General features: G+C 57.6%; 7 protein-coding genes across 7 annotated transcripts; 3 read left to right on the forward strand and 4 right to left on the reverse strand.

Moving 5' to 3' along the window:
* Positions 1–148: 148 nt before the first annotated feature.
* On the reverse strand, positions 149–1,686 carry ACA1_366090 (RNA polymerase III subunit RPC82 helixturn-helix domain containing protein; the record flags this gene model as incomplete). The annotated part of the gene is made up of 8 exons (XM_004335963.1): positions 149–166; positions 235–332; positions 397–508; positions 622–753; positions 837–1,063; positions 1,128–1,209; positions 1,276–1,533; positions 1,627–1,686. 8 exons carry the CDS (start codon positions 1,684–1,686, stop codon positions 149–151), a joined length of 987 nt encoding a protein of 328 aa, XP_004336011.1.
* Positions 1,687–3,137: 1,451 nt separating this feature from the next.
* ACA1_366100 (zinc knuckle domain containing protein) lies at positions 3,138–4,050 on the reverse strand (the record flags this gene model as incomplete). The annotated part of the gene is made up of 6 exons (XM_004335964.1): positions 3,138–3,285; positions 3,342–3,415; positions 3,480–3,546; positions 3,674–3,756; positions 3,812–3,950; positions 4,025–4,050. The coding sequence occupies 6 exons, from the start codon at positions 4,048–4,050 to the stop codon at positions 3,138–3,140; spliced, it is 537 nt and encodes a 178-aa protein (XP_004336012.1).
* Positions 4,051–4,429: 379 nt separating this feature from the next.
* ACA1_366110 (MPPN (rrmlike) domain containing protein) lies at positions 4,430–5,916 on the forward strand (the record flags this gene model as incomplete). Its single annotated transcript, XM_004335965.1, has 8 exons — positions 4,430–4,493; positions 4,558–4,634; positions 4,700–4,746; positions 4,831–5,025; positions 5,099–5,156; positions 5,227–5,445; positions 5,579–5,745; positions 5,829–5,916. 8 exons carry the CDS (start codon positions 4,430–4,432, stop codon positions 5,914–5,916), a joined length of 915 nt encoding a protein of 304 aa, XP_004336013.1.
* Positions 5,917–6,576: 660 nt separating this feature from the next.
* ACA1_366120 (SNF2 family Nterminal domain containing protein) lies at positions 6,577–12,156 on the forward strand (the record flags this gene model as incomplete). The annotated part of the gene is given in 20 exon segments (XM_004335966.1): positions 6,577–6,594; positions 6,615–6,782; positions 6,864–6,954; positions 7,125–7,231; positions 7,287–7,387; positions 7,458–7,557; positions 7,634–8,551; positions 8,636–8,855; positions 8,948–9,093; positions 9,171–9,266; positions 9,378–9,512; positions 9,636–9,803; positions 9,909–10,062; positions 10,162–10,334; positions 10,440–10,622; positions 10,769–10,996; positions 11,008–11,149; positions 11,221–11,435; positions 11,531–11,803; positions 11,911–12,156. The coding sequence occupies 20 exon segments, from the start codon at positions 6,577–6,579 to the stop codon at positions 12,154–12,156; spliced, it is 3,882 nt and encodes a 1,293-aa protein (XP_004336014.1).
* Positions 12,157–12,638: 482 nt separating this feature from the next.
* ACA1_366130 (NHL repeatcontaining protein) lies at positions 12,639–13,417 on the forward strand (the record flags this gene model as incomplete). The annotated part of the gene is made up of 2 exons (XM_004335967.1): positions 12,639–12,889; positions 12,967–13,417. 2 exons carry the CDS (start codon positions 12,639–12,641, stop codon positions 13,415–13,417), a joined length of 702 nt encoding a protein of 233 aa, XP_004336015.1.
* A 106-nt stretch (positions 13,418–13,523) lies between these two features.
* ACA1_366140 (F-box domain containing protein) lies at positions 13,524–15,828 on the reverse strand (the record flags this gene model as incomplete). Its single annotated transcript, XM_004335968.1, has 11 exons — positions 13,524–13,605; positions 13,681–13,717; positions 13,798–13,873; positions 13,948–14,029; positions 14,415–14,567; positions 14,651–14,876; positions 14,948–15,049; positions 15,184–15,294; positions 15,369–15,501; positions 15,564–15,719; positions 15,802–15,828. The coding sequence occupies 11 exons, from the start codon at positions 15,826–15,828 to the stop codon at positions 13,524–13,526; spliced, it is 1,185 nt and encodes a 394-aa protein (XP_004336016.1).
* Positions 15,829–15,908: 80 nt separating this feature from the next.
* ACA1_366150 (tRNA methyltransferase, putative) lies at positions 15,909–18,944 on the reverse strand (the record flags this gene model as incomplete). Its single annotated transcript, XM_004335969.1, has 12 exons — positions 15,909–16,164; positions 16,267–16,363; positions 16,482–16,598; positions 16,708–16,801; positions 16,835–17,157; positions 17,306–17,455; positions 17,559–17,596; positions 17,664–17,841; positions 17,925–18,135; positions 18,217–18,435; positions 18,548–18,795; positions 18,881–18,944. 12 exons carry the CDS (start codon positions 18,942–18,944, stop codon positions 15,909–15,911), a joined length of 1,995 nt encoding a protein of 664 aa, XP_004336017.1.
* Positions 18,945–19,015: the final 71 nt, after the last annotated feature.

A 19,015-nucleotide genomic window follows, 5' to 3' on the forward strand; every position in this document is an offset into this window, starting at 1 on the left:
AAGCCGAGCAGCGCTAACGCGGTTTTGGCAAAAGTGAGTTATTTGTTTTTTTCGCCCATACTTGGCCGTGCGACCAAACCAACTCTCGATGCGGAAGGGCTCAACGTACAGATAGCGAAGGAGCACGGATCAACGTCGCTTGTCTTCTTCAGAATGGTCTGCTCCGCTGCCTGTGGCGTTGTTAAATATAATGATGAGCAATGGTAACGGCATGTACAAGGAAGAGCGCGATACCATAACGTTGAGGTACTGAAGCACGGAGTGCTGGGTGATGTCCTCCGAGGAGTACTCCTTTTTAAGCTCCTGCCACAGCTCGGTGGTCGAAACCGACACTGTAGGGCAGATGTGAGAAGTCAAAGGCTGACTGAGGCGTGCGGGGCTATGGGCACGATGTACCCGAGTCATGGTCGCTGAGCGAATGGATGTAGGGCTCGATCATCTTGAACATGACTCGAAGGTAGATGCCAGCGGTGGCATCTACTTTCTCCTCCACCATCTTGATGATCGCCTAATTGGAAAAATAGAGGAGTCAGGCCTCATACCGTTCGCGCACCACCGCACGCGCACAGTCGCACGCAGACACGCCTCGAAGGCAAAAATGTTAGGCGGCTGGTGTGGTACCTCATGTCTGAAATGCATGTTGAAGCGCTCAGGGTTGATGCACCAGTAGACATCGGTTATTCGGCCGCTGAGAGGGTCAATATTTTGCCGTTTGGGCTGAGGGTCTTTTGGGGCACCCTTCGACTTTCGCTTCTGCGCTCGAAGCATTCATTATAATGAGTACCCGTCCGGCGCACAAGGTAGCTGCAGCCAAAAAGGAGGAAGAGGATGGATACCTTGGGCTTGGCTTCTCGATAGCCTTCGCTCAGGTTGCTGAGGCCAGACCGCATGCCCACGCCGTCATCTTCATCTTCGTCTCCGCCAGCGCCAGGCTTGGCCTTTCTCGCGGCGTTCAATTGCGTAGAGATATCGACCGCCGGCTGCGGCCCAGGAGCCTCCGGCACGCGCACCACGAAGCGCTGCCTGATCAACTCCGTGAGCATCGTGTCGGCGAGCTCGAATCCTACGCCGGGAGAACCGTGAGCCGAACGAAAGGCTTCACAAGGGGGGTGGGTGGCGAGACGCACCAGCGGCCTGGGCGGCGTGCTGCAGGATCAGATCGTGCGTGAGGCGGCCGTGCTCCAACAGTACTTGCACCATGAGACGACCCTGCACAATAGCGTTGCCGGTAGTGAGACAATGCCTTGTGTGGTGCGTGTGTTGGGTGCCACACACCTCGTCGCCGAAACGATGTTTGGCCACTTGAAGGAAGCGCGGGAAGCGAAGACGCCACAGTATGAAGGAGACGCTGGCCTGGTAGTACGTTTGCACGTCCTGGGGGTTGCCCTCTGGGTGCTCCTCGATGAACGAAACGAGATTGTGCTGGATGAGGACGAGCAAGCTGTTCTTCACCTGCAAGAACTCGAGCTCCGTAATGCTTTCGAGCTCGTGCATAAGCAACCGGTCCCTCGTCAACAGTGCGCCAGCCACTTTCTGACCACCACCAAGAATCACCAAGCTCGAATTAAATGAAATCTGGGTTGGCACAATGGCAGGTTTTTGCATCTGCGCAGCGAGAGGAAATACCCCTATGACATCGCCAAAGTGCTCCGTAACGATGTCCCTGGCTAGATGCGCCCTCTCCATCTTCGTCTCTCCAAATTTGATCTTTGCTTGTGCCAGGTATTCGAGCCACGCCATTCCTTGAATTTTCTCAGTGCCGTTTCTTTTGGCGCGAACGACAAGACTCGCACACACGAGCACTTGTCCACCCGACGCGAGGCAACAAGACATGAACATGTAGGGGTGGAAGAACAACGGTAAAGAGTTCATTGGCCCTGTTGGGACCACCCTGGGTGGCTCATTGCTTTCTGGAACTGCTGTCCCCCTGGTGCCGCTGCCGCACCGGTCGCAGGCACCCGGTTCTGCACCATCGTCCGCCAGCGGGCCAAGAGTCGCTCCTGCTTGGCTTGAAGCGCTTGTGCATCTGCACCCGCTCCTTCATGAGTTGAAAAGGCTACGATAGCGGCTCGTGGTGGTGGCACTGGTGGTCTTACCTTGTGCGACTGGCACGGGCGGCTCCACGGGCGGCAGTGACCCAAAGAGGTCAGCGGAAGGCGAACCGGGCGGGCTCAGCGGTGTGGCAGCATCCGAAGGTTGCGAAGCGGCGACAGGCGAAGTGAATTGGGGTGCGGGTGCGGGTGGCAACGCTGGCTGTGGTGGCTTGGAGGTCGCTGCGATGGTTGGGAGAGCTTGTGGTGGATAGGGAGAGGAAGCAACACTAGCGGTCTGCGGCGTATAAGCGTAGGGGCTCATGCTGTAGTCATAGCCATACGGATATCCATACGCGGCGGAGTAGGCGTATTGCTGTTGCTGTTGCTGTTGCTGTTGCTGCGGTGCGGGTTGAGGTACTGAAGCTGTTGTTGGGGAAAGGTACAGCGTTAGCGAAGTAGGCTGCATTCCTGAGGTGGCGGTGTGTACAGTCATCGTCTGACATGTCCATGTCGGTTTCCATGATCTCTTCCGAGCTTTCGCGCTTTCGTTTGTGAGGCCGTCTTGTGGGAAACTTCCTCTCCACCTGTCGCAAGAATACGCTTTGTCTCAGCCCGACATGAGGTGTTGAAGGCGGAGGAGTGAAAGTACCAGCAGCGGATCGAGGCTGAGCCCGAGCCCAGGGTATTGCTAAACGAGGGAGAAGCATGAGTAACTCACACTCTAAGCAAGCGAGGGGAAGAGAATGCCGCACCACTAACTGTACTATTTCGCCTTCTTGTTCATCGTCATTACGACAATCTATCTGCTCATCTGCTCTGTCCAGGTAGATCAATTCGGGGACTGCCACTTCCTGCTTCCGAGCTGAACATACAAAGCGAGTAAAACTGAGCCACAGCAAGGGTAGTGGTGCAGCAACATGATCTGTAAGTACCTAGCGGCGTTCGCTTGCGGCCTTGTCGAGCGCAACATGCGTGCAAATGAAAATGTTAGCTAGTTGCATGCAGGACGGAAGCCAAGCTGGCGCGTACCGATATAACCCGGAGGATACCCATACACCCGCATATTGCTGTAATAGGGTGGCTCCTCGCCGTCTACCATACGTGTTACGAGTCAAGGACAACAAGCGTGGACTCAATCACCATGCGAGGTTCGTGAAGGAGGGTGAAAAGGATATCTAGAGCTTGCTTGAGCTCCTCCGAGAGTTCGCCCGGCTTGAACTTGTCGAGCAACACCTTCTGCGACGTAGCGTACCTGCAGGCATCACAAGGTGAGTCGAGCTCCGAAGAAGTATCTGATACCAAGCGCACCTTCCCGTGAAGCGAACTGGAGTCGAGTCCAGGAACTCTCTTCGGTTGCGCTGTATTGCTGCCTGGTCTCGAGGCTGCACATGAGCACGGGAAGGTGAGTTCAACAACCGATCAAGCAACACCAAGAATGGAACGCACTTCGGGACACTCGGCGACCGAGTGGCCAGGCTGCCCACAGTTGAAGCACTTGCTTTCACCGTTATCTCTGTTGGAGTAGCCCACGACTACCGTGTTAGGTGCAAGGACGAACGCCGGTGTTTGTAGTGTACCTACTTTTCTTTGGGCGGGGCGTTGTCGAGTGGAGTATCGGAGGCACGATGGTAGATGGGTACCTCCATAAAGGATGGCGCCTCCACATCCGCGGCGTACTCTTGCCCGCCGATTCGAAGCAGTTGTGGACCCTTCGCAGAGATGTCTATGTCAGCACGCGATCCAGAAGCGGCCGAGCAGTTCGAAGGGAGACTACATACATGCTCAGGGTCGATGAACTTGATGTATTGCACCTCAATGGCAGCCCTGGGCGCGTAGCGAGGCGCGCCATAGCGTCGTGATCCTTCGGCCTTTGTGCGGCACTGCAGCAGCACGTCCTCGACCTTCTGAATGTCGTCTCTAGTAACACATCATGCGCCACACTAATGAGCTTGCTTCAGGACGTACGAGCGTGTGGTTGAGAGTGAACGCACTCGGCAAAGTCGAGGTAGGTGATCATGCAAAGTGTCCCAGGCGCGGTCTCTTTAGATCGTTGCTGCCGGCGAAGGCTGCGTTGAAGGTCACAAATTTTATCCTTTAGCCGCTCCACCTCCCTCCTCAATCGTTTATCTGGGATCGAAGGCGTTAGCGCCGGAAATGTGAATTCAATACTTAAAAAAACAACATACTTTCATACTCAAGAGGCTCATCTTCCTCGGATGAGTGCCGCGAGTCCTCCGTGTCTTCTGACGATGTCGACGCGTCTGTGGGATCGCGTGCTGGCTCATCCATCATTCTTTTTTTACTTGTTTTCTTTTCGCGTTGTTTTCGTTTTCGCGCCATTTTTTTGCCAGCAGGAACAAGAGGAGATTTTGTGGATCGAAGTGAGGAGAACAAAGATGTGGAGCGCGGGTGACTACGGCGATCAGACACCAATGCAGCGCAGGCCCAGCATGGGAGCTGGTGCGCATTCCTCTCACCTACAAGAAGTCACTCTTTCCCATCTGTTTAATTATAACATCTACAGACTATGGAGGCGACTCTACTGCGCCACGAACCGCCCAGCGAACCACCATGCCGTCGTACCTCTTTCCTTCCACCCCGGTACGAGCCTACTCTGGCCTTCTTGATTCCTTTCGCGAAGCTCATCATCGGCTCGCGATTTTCAGTACCATCCTGCGGCTCGCGGTCTCGCTGGCCAGGACCGCACGCGCAGGTACCCTCGCAGGCTTCAGTTTCTCTTAGTTCACGCTGCTGTACAGTTTCCTCATCGCTGTGCCTCTCTTCTCCCACTGTGCAGCCGTGACGCAGGGCTCGATGAGGTGTACACGCCTATCGCCACTCCAGCTCGCGGTGGTGGCCGCTACGGTGACATGGCAGGATCCACGCCTGGCTTTGGCCAAACACCCACAGCTGCCGGATATACACCCTTCCGCCGGCCGCAGATGGCCGAGGAGCGGTCCATGCCCGGTATCGCCACGTCGTCTGCAGAAGGGTACGCCATCGCTTGCCCCCTCCCTAAGCCTTACGACACCGCGTACTGACTTTCGCGTCCATGATCGGTACAGAGTCCCTGGAGAAGAGCAGCCGCCTACCCGCAGTCTGTACGACGAGCTGGAGGAAGAGGTGAGTTCTTGCGATGCGATCTCTCACGTGCCAAATCTGATCTTTTTTCTATGTTCCTTCGTATGCCCAGGAGAGTGTGCCCTCGAGGACCATGGAGCCGATGTACATGGGGTATGCGTTCGCCATCGCCTTTGTGAACCACGGGTCTCGACTAACTCGCATCTCATCCGCATCCAGATCGCCTGGCGAGGAGTTGGACATCGAGAGCGGAACATGGGTGACCGTGTTCGGCTTCCCGCCGTCACAAGCTTCGCATGTGCTCAAGCTTTTCCAAGAGATCGGTGAGGTTGTACGTCATAAGACGCCTCTTGGGCAATGCAATTGGATGCACATTCAGTACGAGAATCTCTCTCTTTTGGGTTTGCTGATGGTTCACTTTCTTACACGTCCCCTGGCGTTTGTGTGACGATGTCAGATTCCAGACAAGGACACAGGCCCGACAAGCGCTCTCCAGGAACGGCAAGACGTTTGGTGGCAACCTGATGGTGGGCGTAACGGAGTGCACAGACGCCGCGGCGCAAGCCACGGGCTCCTCGCTCGCCGAGTTCCCTCGCCCGCTCAACGCACCAGTCCAGCCCAAGCCCGGCTCGTACGTCTCTCTCTCTCTCTCTCTCCTCTCTCTAAGCACAGAAGCACGAAATGCTGATTCTCAACATGAACATGAACATGCAGGCACCAGATCGACCTCTACGGCCCGAAGGTGCCCAAGCGGAGCGACTCGACGTGGTCCAAGATCATGGAGTATGTCATTGGCGCCTAGATGTGCACGTCCTATTTATTACTCTTTTCTCCTCCAGCATCACCTTCATCGGTTCCTGTGCGAGCTTCTGCGTGTGCCACACGCGCACTCATCACCGCACGCGACAGCCAAAAAACGAAATATTACTTGGAAATAATTAGTTCGGGGTGACGCGTGACATCCTCGTGCTGTCATTTCAAGCTTGCGAGGCTGCAGGAGAACCAGTCGGGGAGAATAGTGCATCGTGAGATGGAGAGGCAGAGCAGCATCAACGATTTTTTCAAATCAGCAGACGGAGGGAATGCGGCCGTAAATGAGAAGGAGAAGAAGAGGAAAGGTGGTGGCAGTAAATCTTCAACTTCGCCAAAGGCGTTGGGGGCGAGTGCCAAGCGCAGAAGAAAAGAATCGTCTAGCACAGTGCAGCCATCTGCATCTGCTTCCATCAATTCCGAATCTATACCCACAATTCCCCTCAACCAAGAATTCGAAGGCGATGCTCTTGCACAACTTTCTTCACTTGGGGGTGCGTCCCTTTGTGCACTACCCCAGCCACTATGTTGTGAGTGAACAAGGGCTCACAAGCCCACAACCGCTGCAGTGGCGGCATACCTCCCTGAGCAAGTGGAGAGCACCGTCATCGCCCAGGTACAACGTTGGCAGCACAACTTTTCTGCGGTAGAGATGCTCATCACGGTCGTTGTGGTGTTGGCCCCGCGCAGGCACAGCGCGCGCTCGAGAACCAGGAGCAGAGGAAGCTGCAGAAGAAGCTGGATGACATCCGGATGCAGATCGCCACCCTACAGGATGCCCTGAGGGCGGAGACCGAGGCCGCAGCGAAGCAGAAGGCGGGCAACTCGTTCGCCGCCAATCTGCAAAAGAACGTCAAGGTGCGGAGTAGTAGTCGCCTGTGTGCTGCACCACTACACGCGCTAATCACTGATCCTGGCTGCCCCTTGGTCTGGTTGCAGAAAAAACAAATCGAGGATCTAAAGAAGAAGGAGCAGGTGATGATCGCCCTTGCGGCGAAGGAGGCACTGAAGCAGCAGAAGCGGAGCGGTGGTTCAGTTCTTCTTCTTCTTCGTCTTCTTCATCCACCACCGCCGCATCAGCTGCACCGCGAACGCCAGCGAGAGCCAATCGCGCCATCCAGGAAGACGACTGTGCGTCTGATCTAGCTCCACACCCTAACCCTCGTCCTTGTGCGCTCCTCACTTTGCCCATGTGATTAGCGTTCGACGCCATGCTGCAGGAGAGCGAGCACGATCGGCTGGTGCGCCTGGGCAGGATCACGCCCTTCGACAAGATCAGCCAGAAAGCCACACAACCTGCCACAGAGGTACTCTCACTCTACTAGCTCATGCAGTGGACACGACTGACCCCAACGACCACAGACGAACCGGCGGGTGGTGATGCCCGCGGACAGTCGGCCGACAAGACGAGACCGCGCGCAGGCGCGTGAGAAGAAGAGGTGGGCGGGTCGCAAGGTCAACAAGTACGCTACCCTCTTGTCACTCTTTGACCTTCTTCATTCTCGTGTAGCACTTATTGATGAACAAACACAGAACATGGGATGGCTATGGGAGCGACGAGGAGAATGGACGAAAGCGAATGCGGCCAAGGAAGAACAAGCCAAGGCGACGCTTCACGAAGCGAAACCTCTCCGTACGCTTAGGCCCGTCCTATTGCCACAGGTGATCGTGTTTGTTCTGGGCACTGAGCTCACCTTGCCCTACAACAGATGTACGCGGCACTCGATGACGGAGATGAAGAGGTGTATCTCCAGCGGATGCAACTGTGGAGCCGCAAGAAGCAGCAGCAGCTCGAGCGTAAGCGGCGTCTGGAGGCCGAAGCGAACGGGGAAGGCGAACTGCAGGCCGCGGAGGAAGACGAGGAAGAGGAGCGCCTCTCCGAGGAGATCGAGACCGGCAACGTAACGATCGACTCGTCCGATTCGGAGGAGAAGGACAGCTTTGAGTCCAACAACGAACAGCCGGGCGTGGCAGTGCAGACCGAGGAAAACGAAGCGGAAGAGGATCAACAAAGGAGCGAATCAAAAAAGAACGAAGCGAAGGGCGATCGTAATGAAGCGATGGAGGCGAGCGCAACGACCAGTACTGCGACAACCGGGGAATGGAACTGTGCGTCGTGCACTTACATCAACAGCATGAAGTCGGCGGTGTGCACGATGTGCGGACGGCGCAGGCCCAGGCTGCAGCCAACCAAATCCGCTTTCGACACCGACGAGCTGGTCGACGTGGGCGGGAACGAGGAGGTTGAGAAGGACGACGAATACCAACAGGACAAGGAAGCCGAGGAAGAGGAGATGGACGTCGACATCGAAACGGTTGAAGACGACAACGACCACGAGACCACGGCGCTCCGGGCCACAGGAAACAAGAAAAAGCGAGGTCGACCTGCTCAAACGAAAACGAAAGCGAACGAGAAAGCGAAGAGCGAAGTGATGGACGAAGATGAGGACTTCGATGCCAATGAGCTCATCATCGACCCGGATGAGGGAGAGGAAGTGCTCTTTTCCGGGGGTTACCGGCTGCCGGCCCAGCTGTACGACAACCTCTTCGACTACCAGAAGACCGGCGTGCGATGGATGTGGGAGCTGCATCGACAAAACGCTGGCGGAATCATCGGCGATGAGATGGTAACCAACACACACACACACGCTCAACACGACACACACCTCTGTCATGGGTCGACAGTTACTGATTGCGTGGTGCTGGCGCAGGGTTTGGGGAAGACGGTGCAGGTCATGTCGTTCCTCGCTGGGCTCCATCACAGCGAGATGTTGAACGGACCCATCCTCATTGTCTGCCCGGCGACGGTCATGCAGCAGTGGGTGCGCGAGTGCCACAAGTGGTGGCCGCCCTTCCGTGTGGCCGTCCTCCACGACACGGGGACGTATTCGGGCTCGGCGTCCGACCTGATCGAACGAATCGCTACCGATGGTACGGCGCAGCGCCCGTACGACGGTGGGTGGAGCTGTGCTTGCGTCTGGGGACCTGACATGGTGGCGTGTGTGTGTGTCGCGTGGCTGCAGGCCATGTGCTGATCACGACCTATAGTGGCACGAGGCTCAATCAAGAGGTCATGTGCGAGGTAGACTGGGAGTACGCCGTTCTGGATGAGGGCGACAAGATCCGCAACCCCGATGCCGACATCACCCTCGCGTGCAAGCGGCTGCGGGTACCGTCTACAGCTTTCTCATGGCACCACATGACCTGCTTCTTCTTGGCCGAGGCTCATCATTTGTGCGTCTGCAGACGCACCACCGCTTGATCCTGACCGGCTCGCCCATTCAAAACAACCTGACCGAGCTGTGGTCGCTGTTCGACTTTGTCTTTCCTGGGAAGCTTGGGGTACCGTGACACCACCTCGGCTCCCCCGCGTGTCGGCCGCTTATGTGGCCACGTACTAACCGCTTCTTCACCACCACCACGCGAATCGAACAGACGCTGCCCATTTTTCAGACGGAGTTCGCACTGCCCATATCGATGGGTGGCTACAGTAACGCCACGAAGCTGCAGGTCCAGACGGCCTACAAGTGCGCCGTGGTGCTGCGTGATCTGATCAAGCCCTACCTCCTGCGAAGGATGAAGGCCGACGTGAAAGCGCAGCTGCCCAAGAAAAGTGAACACGTACGCATGCACGCACGTGTGAGATTGACGCACGCACGCACTGCAGCGCTGACGTCAGCGGTTCCTTCCCTCCAGGTGCTGTTTTGTCAGTTGACGGCGGAGCAGCGGATGGACTACGAGGACTACCTGGGCTCGAAGGACGTGCAGGACATACTGGGCAAGGAGCGGCGGGATCGCATGACGAACAAGGTGCTGGCCTGCATCATGAACCTCCGCAAGATCTGCAACCACCCCGACCTCATGCTGCCCTTCGAGAAGGTACTTAGCTTGTACACCATGTGTGGATTCAGCGCTGATTGATATATTAATGTGTTGGTTGATTGATGTTGATATGTTGATGATATGTTGGTGATGATGGTACAGTGGCCGCAAGACTACGGCTATTGGGGCAGATCGGGCAAGCTGAAGGTGACGGAGCAGCTGCTGCAGATGTGGAGAGAACAGGGCCATCGCGTGCTCCTCTTCTCTCAAACGCGGCAGATGCTCGACATCGTCGAGCGGTTTGTCGTGGAAAAAGGTAGCACGCTCCTCACGGGATTCATTGTTTTCTACCTTGCATTAATCGACCGTGTGTGTGTGTGCGCGTGTGTGTGTGTGCGTGTGCGTGTCCGCGCAGGTTATGACTACTTGCGCATGGACGGCACGACGTCAATCGGGCGACGCATGGGCTTGGTGGACGAGTTCAACAACAACCCGCGCCATTTCCTCTTCCTCCTGACGACCCGCGTCGGCGGCCTGGGCGTCAACCTCATCGGCGCCGACCGCGTCCTAATCTACGACCCCGACTGGGTACCCAGTCTCACGCAGACTCGGCTCGCGGTGGCGTGCGGAATGGGGGGAAAAACTAACGTGTGTCGACATGAATGAATGGAATGCGTCGGTGGCCGTGTGCAGAATCCGTCGACCGACATGCAGGCCAGGGAGCGGGCGTGGCGTATTGGGCAGAAGCGCGAGGTGACGGTGTACCGGCTCATCACGGCCGGGGCAGTGGAAGAGAAGATCTACCACCGCCAGATATTCAAGCAGTTCCTCTCCAACAAGATTCTCAAGGATCCCAAACAGCGCCGATTCTTCAAGGTTTGTGCGTCTGCGGTCATGCGGTGGCGTGTGTGTGTCGTGTGTGTGTCGTGTGTGTGTTGGCGTGCGTGCGGTGAGATCTACGTGTTGTCTCATTTACCATGAATGTGTTGTTTGGTGGTGATGGTGGTGATGATGTCACGCAGTCTTCGGATTTGAGGGATCTGTTCACGCTGGGCAAGGAGGGCAAGGCCGAGACGACGGAGCTGTTCGACGACATTCGCGCCCAGATGCAGAAGGCCGAGGAGGCCGAGCGGGCGAAGGAGCAGCTGGAGCTGGAGGAAAAGGAAAAGGAGAAGGAAAAGGGGAAGGAAAAGGCAGTGGACGACGATGACGACGATGACGATGAGGCGAAGGCGCGGACAACGGGGCCGGTGTCGGTCAGGACGAGGCCAAGTCCAAGAGCGAGAAGGACGACGCCTTCATCCTCCGCAGCCTGTTTGACAACGCCAACGTGCAGGGCGCCGTGTGTCACGACTCCATCGTTGAGAAGGCCGGCCACGAGCAGGTCATCATCGAGGAACAAGGTCCGTGTAGTGTGTGTCGTGTGTGTCGTGTGTGTCGTGTTGTGCTAACAGACCACGTGGGTCACGCACAGCGTCCAAGATTGCGGCGAGAGCGGCGCAAGCGCTTCGTCGGTCGAGGAGGGTGTGCCAGAGCGACGACGTCAACGTGCCCACGTGGACGGGACGATCGGGTGCGGCGGGCATGCCCCAGCAGCTCAAGCAAAAGCGTTTCGGCGCGCAGCTCAACTCCAAGCTCCTCCAGGCCAGCGAAACCGAGGGCGCCATCAGAAACTTTGGCAAGAAGCAGGTGGGACATAGACCACATACACACACACACACACAACACACACCACCGCACACAACTCCACGCACTAATCTTAACCGTTGTTTGGTTGGTACCAGTCGCCGTTTTCCGCACGATCTATTCCTCCATCGTCGACGTCGTCGGCATCGTCAGCTGTGCCGCTGGCAGGTCTGGTGGCGGGCACCAGCATGGCACCGTTGGTCGGATCGGACGAGGAGTCCCTGGGCGGCAGTTTCTCTTCGCAACCGCCCTCGTCGGCGCTGCTCATTCAGCGGATGCGGCAACGCGCCAACCTGCTCGACCAGACCACCTCCACCACTACTACGACCAACTCCGACGGCAGCGAGGCCGGCGGCGAAGACGAGCCCACCGTATGTGATGCGTGTCGTGTCGCGTGTCGTGTCGCGTGTCGTGTCGTGTCGTGTCGTGTCGTGTGTCGTGCGGCGGTGACTGATGGGGCTCTGATGGGATGATGCAGATGGAGAAGGAAGAGGCGGTCGAGGTGTTGCGCGGAGGTAAGGAGGCGCTCATCCTCGCCATCCTCACCTATCTGCGGACCCGACCAGGCAACACGGCCTCGTCGCCGGAGCTCGTGAGCCACTTCAAGCCGCGCCTGGCGCCCGATGACGCCCTGCTCTTCCGCAGCATGCTCAAGCAGATCGCCACCTTCGACAAGAACCGGAAGACGTGGACCCTCAAGAGCGAGTTTGTCGAACAGGAGTAAAGGTTCTCATATGAAGCTTCGTTGGAAGCACACGACCCAATGCTACAAGAACTTTTGCTTTGGGATGTATTCGTCACAACATGTTCGCTTGGAAAGGCGTGTGAAACAGAGCAGACAAGTAGGGGAAGTGATGTATTCGGGGATACCAGTAGCTCGCAAAGAGTGCGTTGCGGCGGAGAAGCTTGAGAAACATTTGTGAATTGGTAAGCTGCCGGTCATCAAGGCAATGATTTTGGCGTAGGCCAAGCTTGGTCATGTTGTTGATGGTCTGCTAGCATGACTGAGTTGGCCAATGACAAGCAAGACCAGCTCTCCACCAACACCCATCAGCGAAATTCCAGTGCCATTGGAAAACAACCACAATAAAAACGGCCCCGTGAGACATTCATTCCATCCACCAGCTCACAACACACACGCTCAGCTCAGCTCTTCTGACCACCAATTCAATGGCTCGACCCTCACTTCTTATCTTCGTTACGATGATGGTGGCCTTCACCACCATCGCCCTGGTCTGCGCCCAGACACAGAACGTGCGTTGGGCCAGACCTGGCGGCTGCGACCCGGCCATCTGCGGCCCGACCTGTAATGGCAGCTTCGAGTGCCCGCTGCCCACAATCCAGGCCGCCGTCAATGCTCTGGGACCCGGCGGCGGACAGGTCTCGCTCTTCGCCGGCACCTACCAAGGCGCCGGCAACTCCAACATCAGGCTTGCCAACGGCCAATTCACTATCAAGTACGCACACAATCGCACGACACGCACCACCGCACACGCACACACGCACACGATATTGAACAATGTGTGGGCTCCAGCGCTGGGCAGGGCATTCAGTCGGCGACGATCGACTGCGGCGGCAACCCCGGGTTCAGCGTCGAGAACGGCAACTTCGATTTCATCGGCCTCGTGGTCCAGAACTGCCAGCGGCCCGGTGGCAACGGCGGCGCCTTCTCCGCGCGCTTCGCCACCATCACGCTCGACACCCTGCGGGTGACCAACAACGCAGCGGCCCGAGGCGGCGGGCTCTATCTCGAGAGCGGCAGCGGCTTCTCGTTCCGCAGCTTCATCGTCAACAACACGGCGACCGACGTGGGCGGCGGCATCTTCGTCACGGGCGCCTCGTTCAGCGTGGTCGAGTCCAACGTGACCGACAACCAGCCGGACGACATCGCCTGCGCCAACGGCTCGGTCCAGGAGTTCCGCCCCATCGCCACGGGCGAGGTCACCTGCCTGCCCGGCTGCGGCTCCGCCCTCTGCCCGGCCTAACCACTTGGCCGAGTCTCCACCGCCTTCAGCAGTTGCAATGCAACAGTCGCACCCTCCTTGTCAATAAACACGCAGCAAACGAAGTCGCGTGTTCGTAGCATCAGAGTCAAGCGAACTGATGGACGATGACCGTCCAGTCGGCCGAACCGGTTATGAGGCTCGTGTTGTCTAGGTACACGGCGGTCACCCTGCGTGTGGGGTGGAGAATGAGAGCCTGGCCAACCAACTTGGTTGACCCATCAAAACAGTGAATGAATGCGAACCCGTTCATGTGGTCCTTGAACAAGCCGATGCACTCCCCTGGCATCGAACAAAGAAGAAGACTTGGCGTGTAAGTGTTGAGGGTCGCTCAAGAGGGATTGGGAATGGTGTGAGCTTACCGGACTGTACGTCCCACAGCCTGGTGACTGAGTCTCGGCTGCTCGAGGCCACCCGCCCATAGTCGCCTGCTACCGCCTGAACCTACCAGAATCCAAGGCTTTGTATCATGGTACTGTTTGGGGTAGCAGCAAGACGGGTCGTAGTAGTACCGCTCCATTGTGCCCGGTGAGCGTGTGCGACGGCTCCCAACTCCTGTCGCCTATTCGCTTCCACAATCGCGCCGTCTTGTCCCTTACAATCACACACACGACACACACACGACACACACACGACACACACGACACACGACACACACGACACACGACACACACGACGCACACGACACACATGATACAAATGATCTCCTGTGACTCACAGAACTCGATATGCCAACGCGGACCACGGCGTGGTACCTGGAGCCAGACAGTAAGTAGCCGTCTTGCACCTGGAGACAACTGACCGCACCGGTGTGCCCGTGCAAGGGCTGCAGGTGTACTCCTCTCTGCAAGTCGTACACATGTATCACACCATCTTGCCCTCTGGCACACGTTCAATGTCCGTCAGCGAGCCGTGTGCTGTGGTGTGTGTGTGTGTGTGTGTGTGTTATGTTTGTGCGTGTGTGGTGAGTTTTATGTACCCGGCCACGGCAATGGACTGGTCCTCGGCCACGTCGAAGCACGTCATCGAGCTTCGGGTGGGGCTCTCGATCCTGAATCGCAGCTGGCCCTGCGCTGTCCACACGCTCACGCTACCATCCGCATGGCCGCACGCCACCGACAGGTCGGCGTCGCTGTTGGTGTGGAATGTCATGAATGGTTGGTTGGTTGGTTGGTTACAGGGCAGTTCACTCGGCCAGGAGGACCGTTACGGTACCCAGAGCGATAGAGTTCGATGAACTTGACGACGAGCCCATCAATTTGGTCCTCTTCTGCATCGGCGTCAACGCGGTGGCGGTGGTGGTGCGACGTCGTAGGCCACGTCTGCTCGGAGTGGCTGCCGCTCGAATCGTGAAACACGACGAGCGTCACATTGTGCCCCCGACCGACGGCGATGTTGAGCCGTTTGTCACGCCCGCGTCGAAAGCCGGACAGACACGTTGCTGTGCGGCACGCGAATGCAGAATGAGATGCAAAAGTGACTGACTGACCTACGAATGTAGGGCTTACGTACCACCAAGCACGGGGACGGCCGAAATGGAGTGGGTGGCGTGGGCGAGGTCCCATAGGTCCAGCGATCGTTCCCCGAGCACCGCCAGAAGCCCAGACGACTCGTCTACACGGGCACACGCAACTGGGGGGGACACGCACCGCACGCATCACCGCACACGCACGCACGCACGCACCGCACACGCACAAGAGAGTGGTGAGGTGCAGAACTGGACAATGCAATGGGAAGAGGGCTGCTACTGGTCTCTGGCCCCGGCAGGATCGAGCACATGTGCCGCCCGCTGGCCATGTCCCAGGTCAGCACCTCGAGCTCCGTCACCGTCACCAGCGCTCTCGGCCCGCCGGCCTTTACTGCGGTGCAGGCTTCCGCTGAGTTGTGCTGTGTGCTGTGTGTTGTGTGTTGTGTGTTGTGCGCTGTATTGTACCAGTTATGGGGTGCACCGAGAGCACCGGGCTGTTGGCCCCCTCGAGGATGAAGCGCGATGTGTAGCGACCGCTGCGCCACCTCTCCTTGAGTGCGCACCGCTGGCGATAGTACGCTCGCCACTCGCCCGCCGCCTTGCGACAGACGAACGTCAACAACAGAGCGCCTCTCAAGAAGAAGGTGGTGGTAGTGGTACCACGCGGGGTGCGGGGGCGATCCACTCGGGGAGATAGCGGAGGGCGCGCTGCCGCCACAGGAAGTCGTCGCCGGCGGCCGACTGCGCCAACGAACAGGTCTGCTCAAAGCGGAGCACGTCCTCGTCGTCCACGTAGAGCAACACCAGGCCCACCACCTACACACAACAAATTGATGCAGAAATGATAAAGATATGATAAAGATTGTAGCAGCGACTGGCGAGTGCAGGTGGTACGAACCTCTCTGGGCAGGCTCAGCAGCTGCATCTTCGCACAACGCCACAATCACGAGATTAGCCATCCAGATTTCTTTTTTGATTAATTGCTTTATTTTTATCTTTTCTTACTCAGGCTGAGGTGGAGGACGAAGAGGAAGAAGATGAAGACGAGGAAGATGAAGAGGCGGATGCATCGACAACAGGGTCGGATGTGGCTACGATGGGAGCGGGAGTGGTGATGGCGGCGTCGAAGGTGGGCGAGTTGATGCGCTCGAGAAGGACGACGAGCTCGCAGTGTTCGGTGTGCGGAAACATGTCCACGGCGATGGCCTGCACCGGGCGGAAGGGCGTGCCCATCATCGTCTTCGACTCGGAACGACACAGACTGCAGCAGATGAAGAAGACGACGACGACGACGACGATGAAGAGAGAGTTGGGTGAGTGGTGGGGGAGGTGAGAAGGTTGGTGGTTGGAAGGTGAGCCGTACTGTGCGAGGTCGACGGGCAAGACCTTCTGGTTGCACGAGACGTAGACGAGGCGTTGCAGTCTCTCGCACTTCCTCACGGCCTTCAACACGTCGGCATCTGACAAGATGAACGAAACGTCAGTGAAGGCGATGACGTGTGCAACACAACACATCATCTTGTTGTTGTCCAGAAGGAGTGAAAGGTGAAAGAGTGAAGGAGAAGAGTGTCTGCGTACGTGCGCCGGCGCGAGGCGGGTCGAGTACAGCGACTGAAGGGAACTCCCGGTACCGCTCGAGGAGATCGGGCAACACGTCTTCCGCCTTCCCCGCAAAGAAGTGCGCATTCGTGATGCCTAGGGGCACGGGGCGTTTGACGCGTCGTTAGCACCACTTGGCTCGATCCACACGACGACACACGATGGCGACACACGGTAGTGGTATGGGGGGGGGAAGATTGAATACCGTTGAGCTTAGCGTTGGCCTCGGCGTCCTCGATCGCCGAGGGCACAATATCCACACCCACCACCTGATCGTTTTCAGGGTTACTTACAGGAAACTGAGTAGAGTAAAAAGAGGGGTGGGATTGAACCTCCTTGGCGCGCGACGCGAGCGACAAGCCGATGGTGCCCGTGCCGCAGCAGATGTCAAACAGGACTGAATCCTTGGTCGCCGCCACCCAATCACCCACCACCTTGTACAGAGCTTCGGCGCCGCTGGTGTTCACTTGGAAGAAAGACGACGGCGAAATTCGGAACCTGAGCAGCACGTGGTGGGTGGGTGGGTGGGGGCGTAAGTCGGCAATCGCCACGTAGGAAAGAAAGAGAAAGTAGAGGGAGGTGTACTTGAGGTCGAACAACGTCTCGTAGATGTAGGGCTGCCCCCACAAAAGCTCCGTCTCTTGGTCATCGGGAGCTGACACACCACACACACACACACACACACACACGACACAACAACACACAACAACACACACACACAACACAACACAACACACACGATCAAATAGGCGATTAAGCATAAACATATGTGTGTGCCGTGCGTGCCGTGTGTGATCGAGTACCTCGGTTGGAGACGCCGCTGTATGACTGCAGGTAGAGGGAGGAGATGGGCGGGTTGGTGGACGCCTTGGCGTGCTCGATGAGGCTCGTCTTCACCGCCTGCAATTCGTCCGCGGACACGGCATCGCCGTTCACCTGAATCGCCAGCATGACTGCGCAGTCCACAATAAAACGCGACAATTTGTGAGCACGCCAGCTTGTTCGCCGCCAAACACGAACAGAATGTAACGTGATGCAATCAAGATGCTACGCAACCTTCGCCGGCCCGGGTGGTACGCACAACAGCCTCTCGCCTGGAGCGATACAAAGCAATGTGAGCGTACGAAGTGTTGCACTGCGCGAGTGGCTGGCGCTGTGTACCAGAAGCCGGTGTGTCCGAGTTTCTCGTAGGGCGGGTGCGGAGAGGACTCGATGAACTGCTGCAGAAGGTTGCGGGCGGCTTTGGCCTCCTTGGGCAGGTTGCGGCATTCCGAGGGGTCGGCCACCGACGTCTGGTGGTCCTCCGTGCGGCCCAGCGCAAAGCCGATGCAAGGTCGGCCTGCAGCCCCACATCCACAGTTAAGGTGGCGCTCATAGTTAAGATGGCGGTGAGCGGTGTGCGTGGTGGTTGGTGCTGCGCACCTGCAACGTCGCGCCCGATGGTGAAGGTGTTCTTGTTGCGGTAGCCATCGCGCTGAGACTCCTCGGCCTGGATGAAGAGCTTGAAGGAGCAGCACTGAGACGTGGTCTTGGCCTGCGCGATCCAGCGCGGCAGATCGTAAGCTGACTTCTTGCGAATCTCCTTCTGCACCGCCTTGAGCTTCTTAAGGACCACGTTGCGCTTCTTCCTCACCTGATGATGGTTGTGGTGTGACGGGTGAGCCAAGTCAACTACTCTCGTGGACGTTGCCAAGGCACGCGAGCGCGGGCATACCTGATCGGAGTAGTCCAGCCGCCACATGGGCGTGACGATGTCGTTGATGTCCTTGGGCGGCTCCTCCGCCTTTCCCGCTGTCTTCTGTCGCTTCTCGACGGGCTTGTCTTCAAGCTCGATCTCGCCTCCGGCACGCTTCGCTACCTTGGCCCGGATGGTGCTGCCACGCACGGTGGCGCCATCCAACTTGGCGATCGCATCATCCATCGCCGCCTTGGTCTGTGACGTATGTTGCGTGTGCGCCGTGTGTGCCATGTCGTGTGTTGTGTCGCATGAGCGCTGTCAGTCAGTTGATGCAACCAGCAAGTCGTGATGGCGAAGGTGCGCGTACGGCAAAGCTGATCTTGGCAAAGCGCTGGGCGGTGATCTTGCGTGTGCTGATGAAGTCGACGCCCTTCTGCCGTAGGAACTTCTCCCATCGCTTCTGCTCGACAAAGGTCGGCACGCCGGCGCACACCACGTCGAGCCCGTCCTCGCCAGACGCGTCGAGAGCAGCAGCTGCTTCGGCGTCCTCCTCTGCCACTACTGTAGCCATCTCCAACTCGACCGGCGCCGCTTGCTCCGATGCGGCCGTGCTCTCTGTGAGTGGCGATTGAAAACCATCTAATGATGGTTTAAAAATGCAAATTTGCATCCTTAATTGAAAGATGAGCCGAGCTGGTACCGGTTGGCTTTGTGTCCTCCTGCATTGCCACTACTTCTTCTTGCCTTGCCTCGGGCTGCTCCATCTCGTACGATTCGGAAGCGCAAGATTGGAGGCCAGGAAAAAGAGAAATGAAAAAGAGATTTCTCTTTTGAA

This window comes from Acanthamoeba castellanii, assembly GCF_000313135.1.
Source record: "Acanthamoeba castellanii str. Neff unplaced genomic scaffold scf7180000084641, whole genome shotgun sequence".
NCBI classification, from domain to species: Eukaryota; Discosea; order Longamoebia; family Acanthamoebidae; genus Acanthamoeba; species Acanthamoeba castellanii.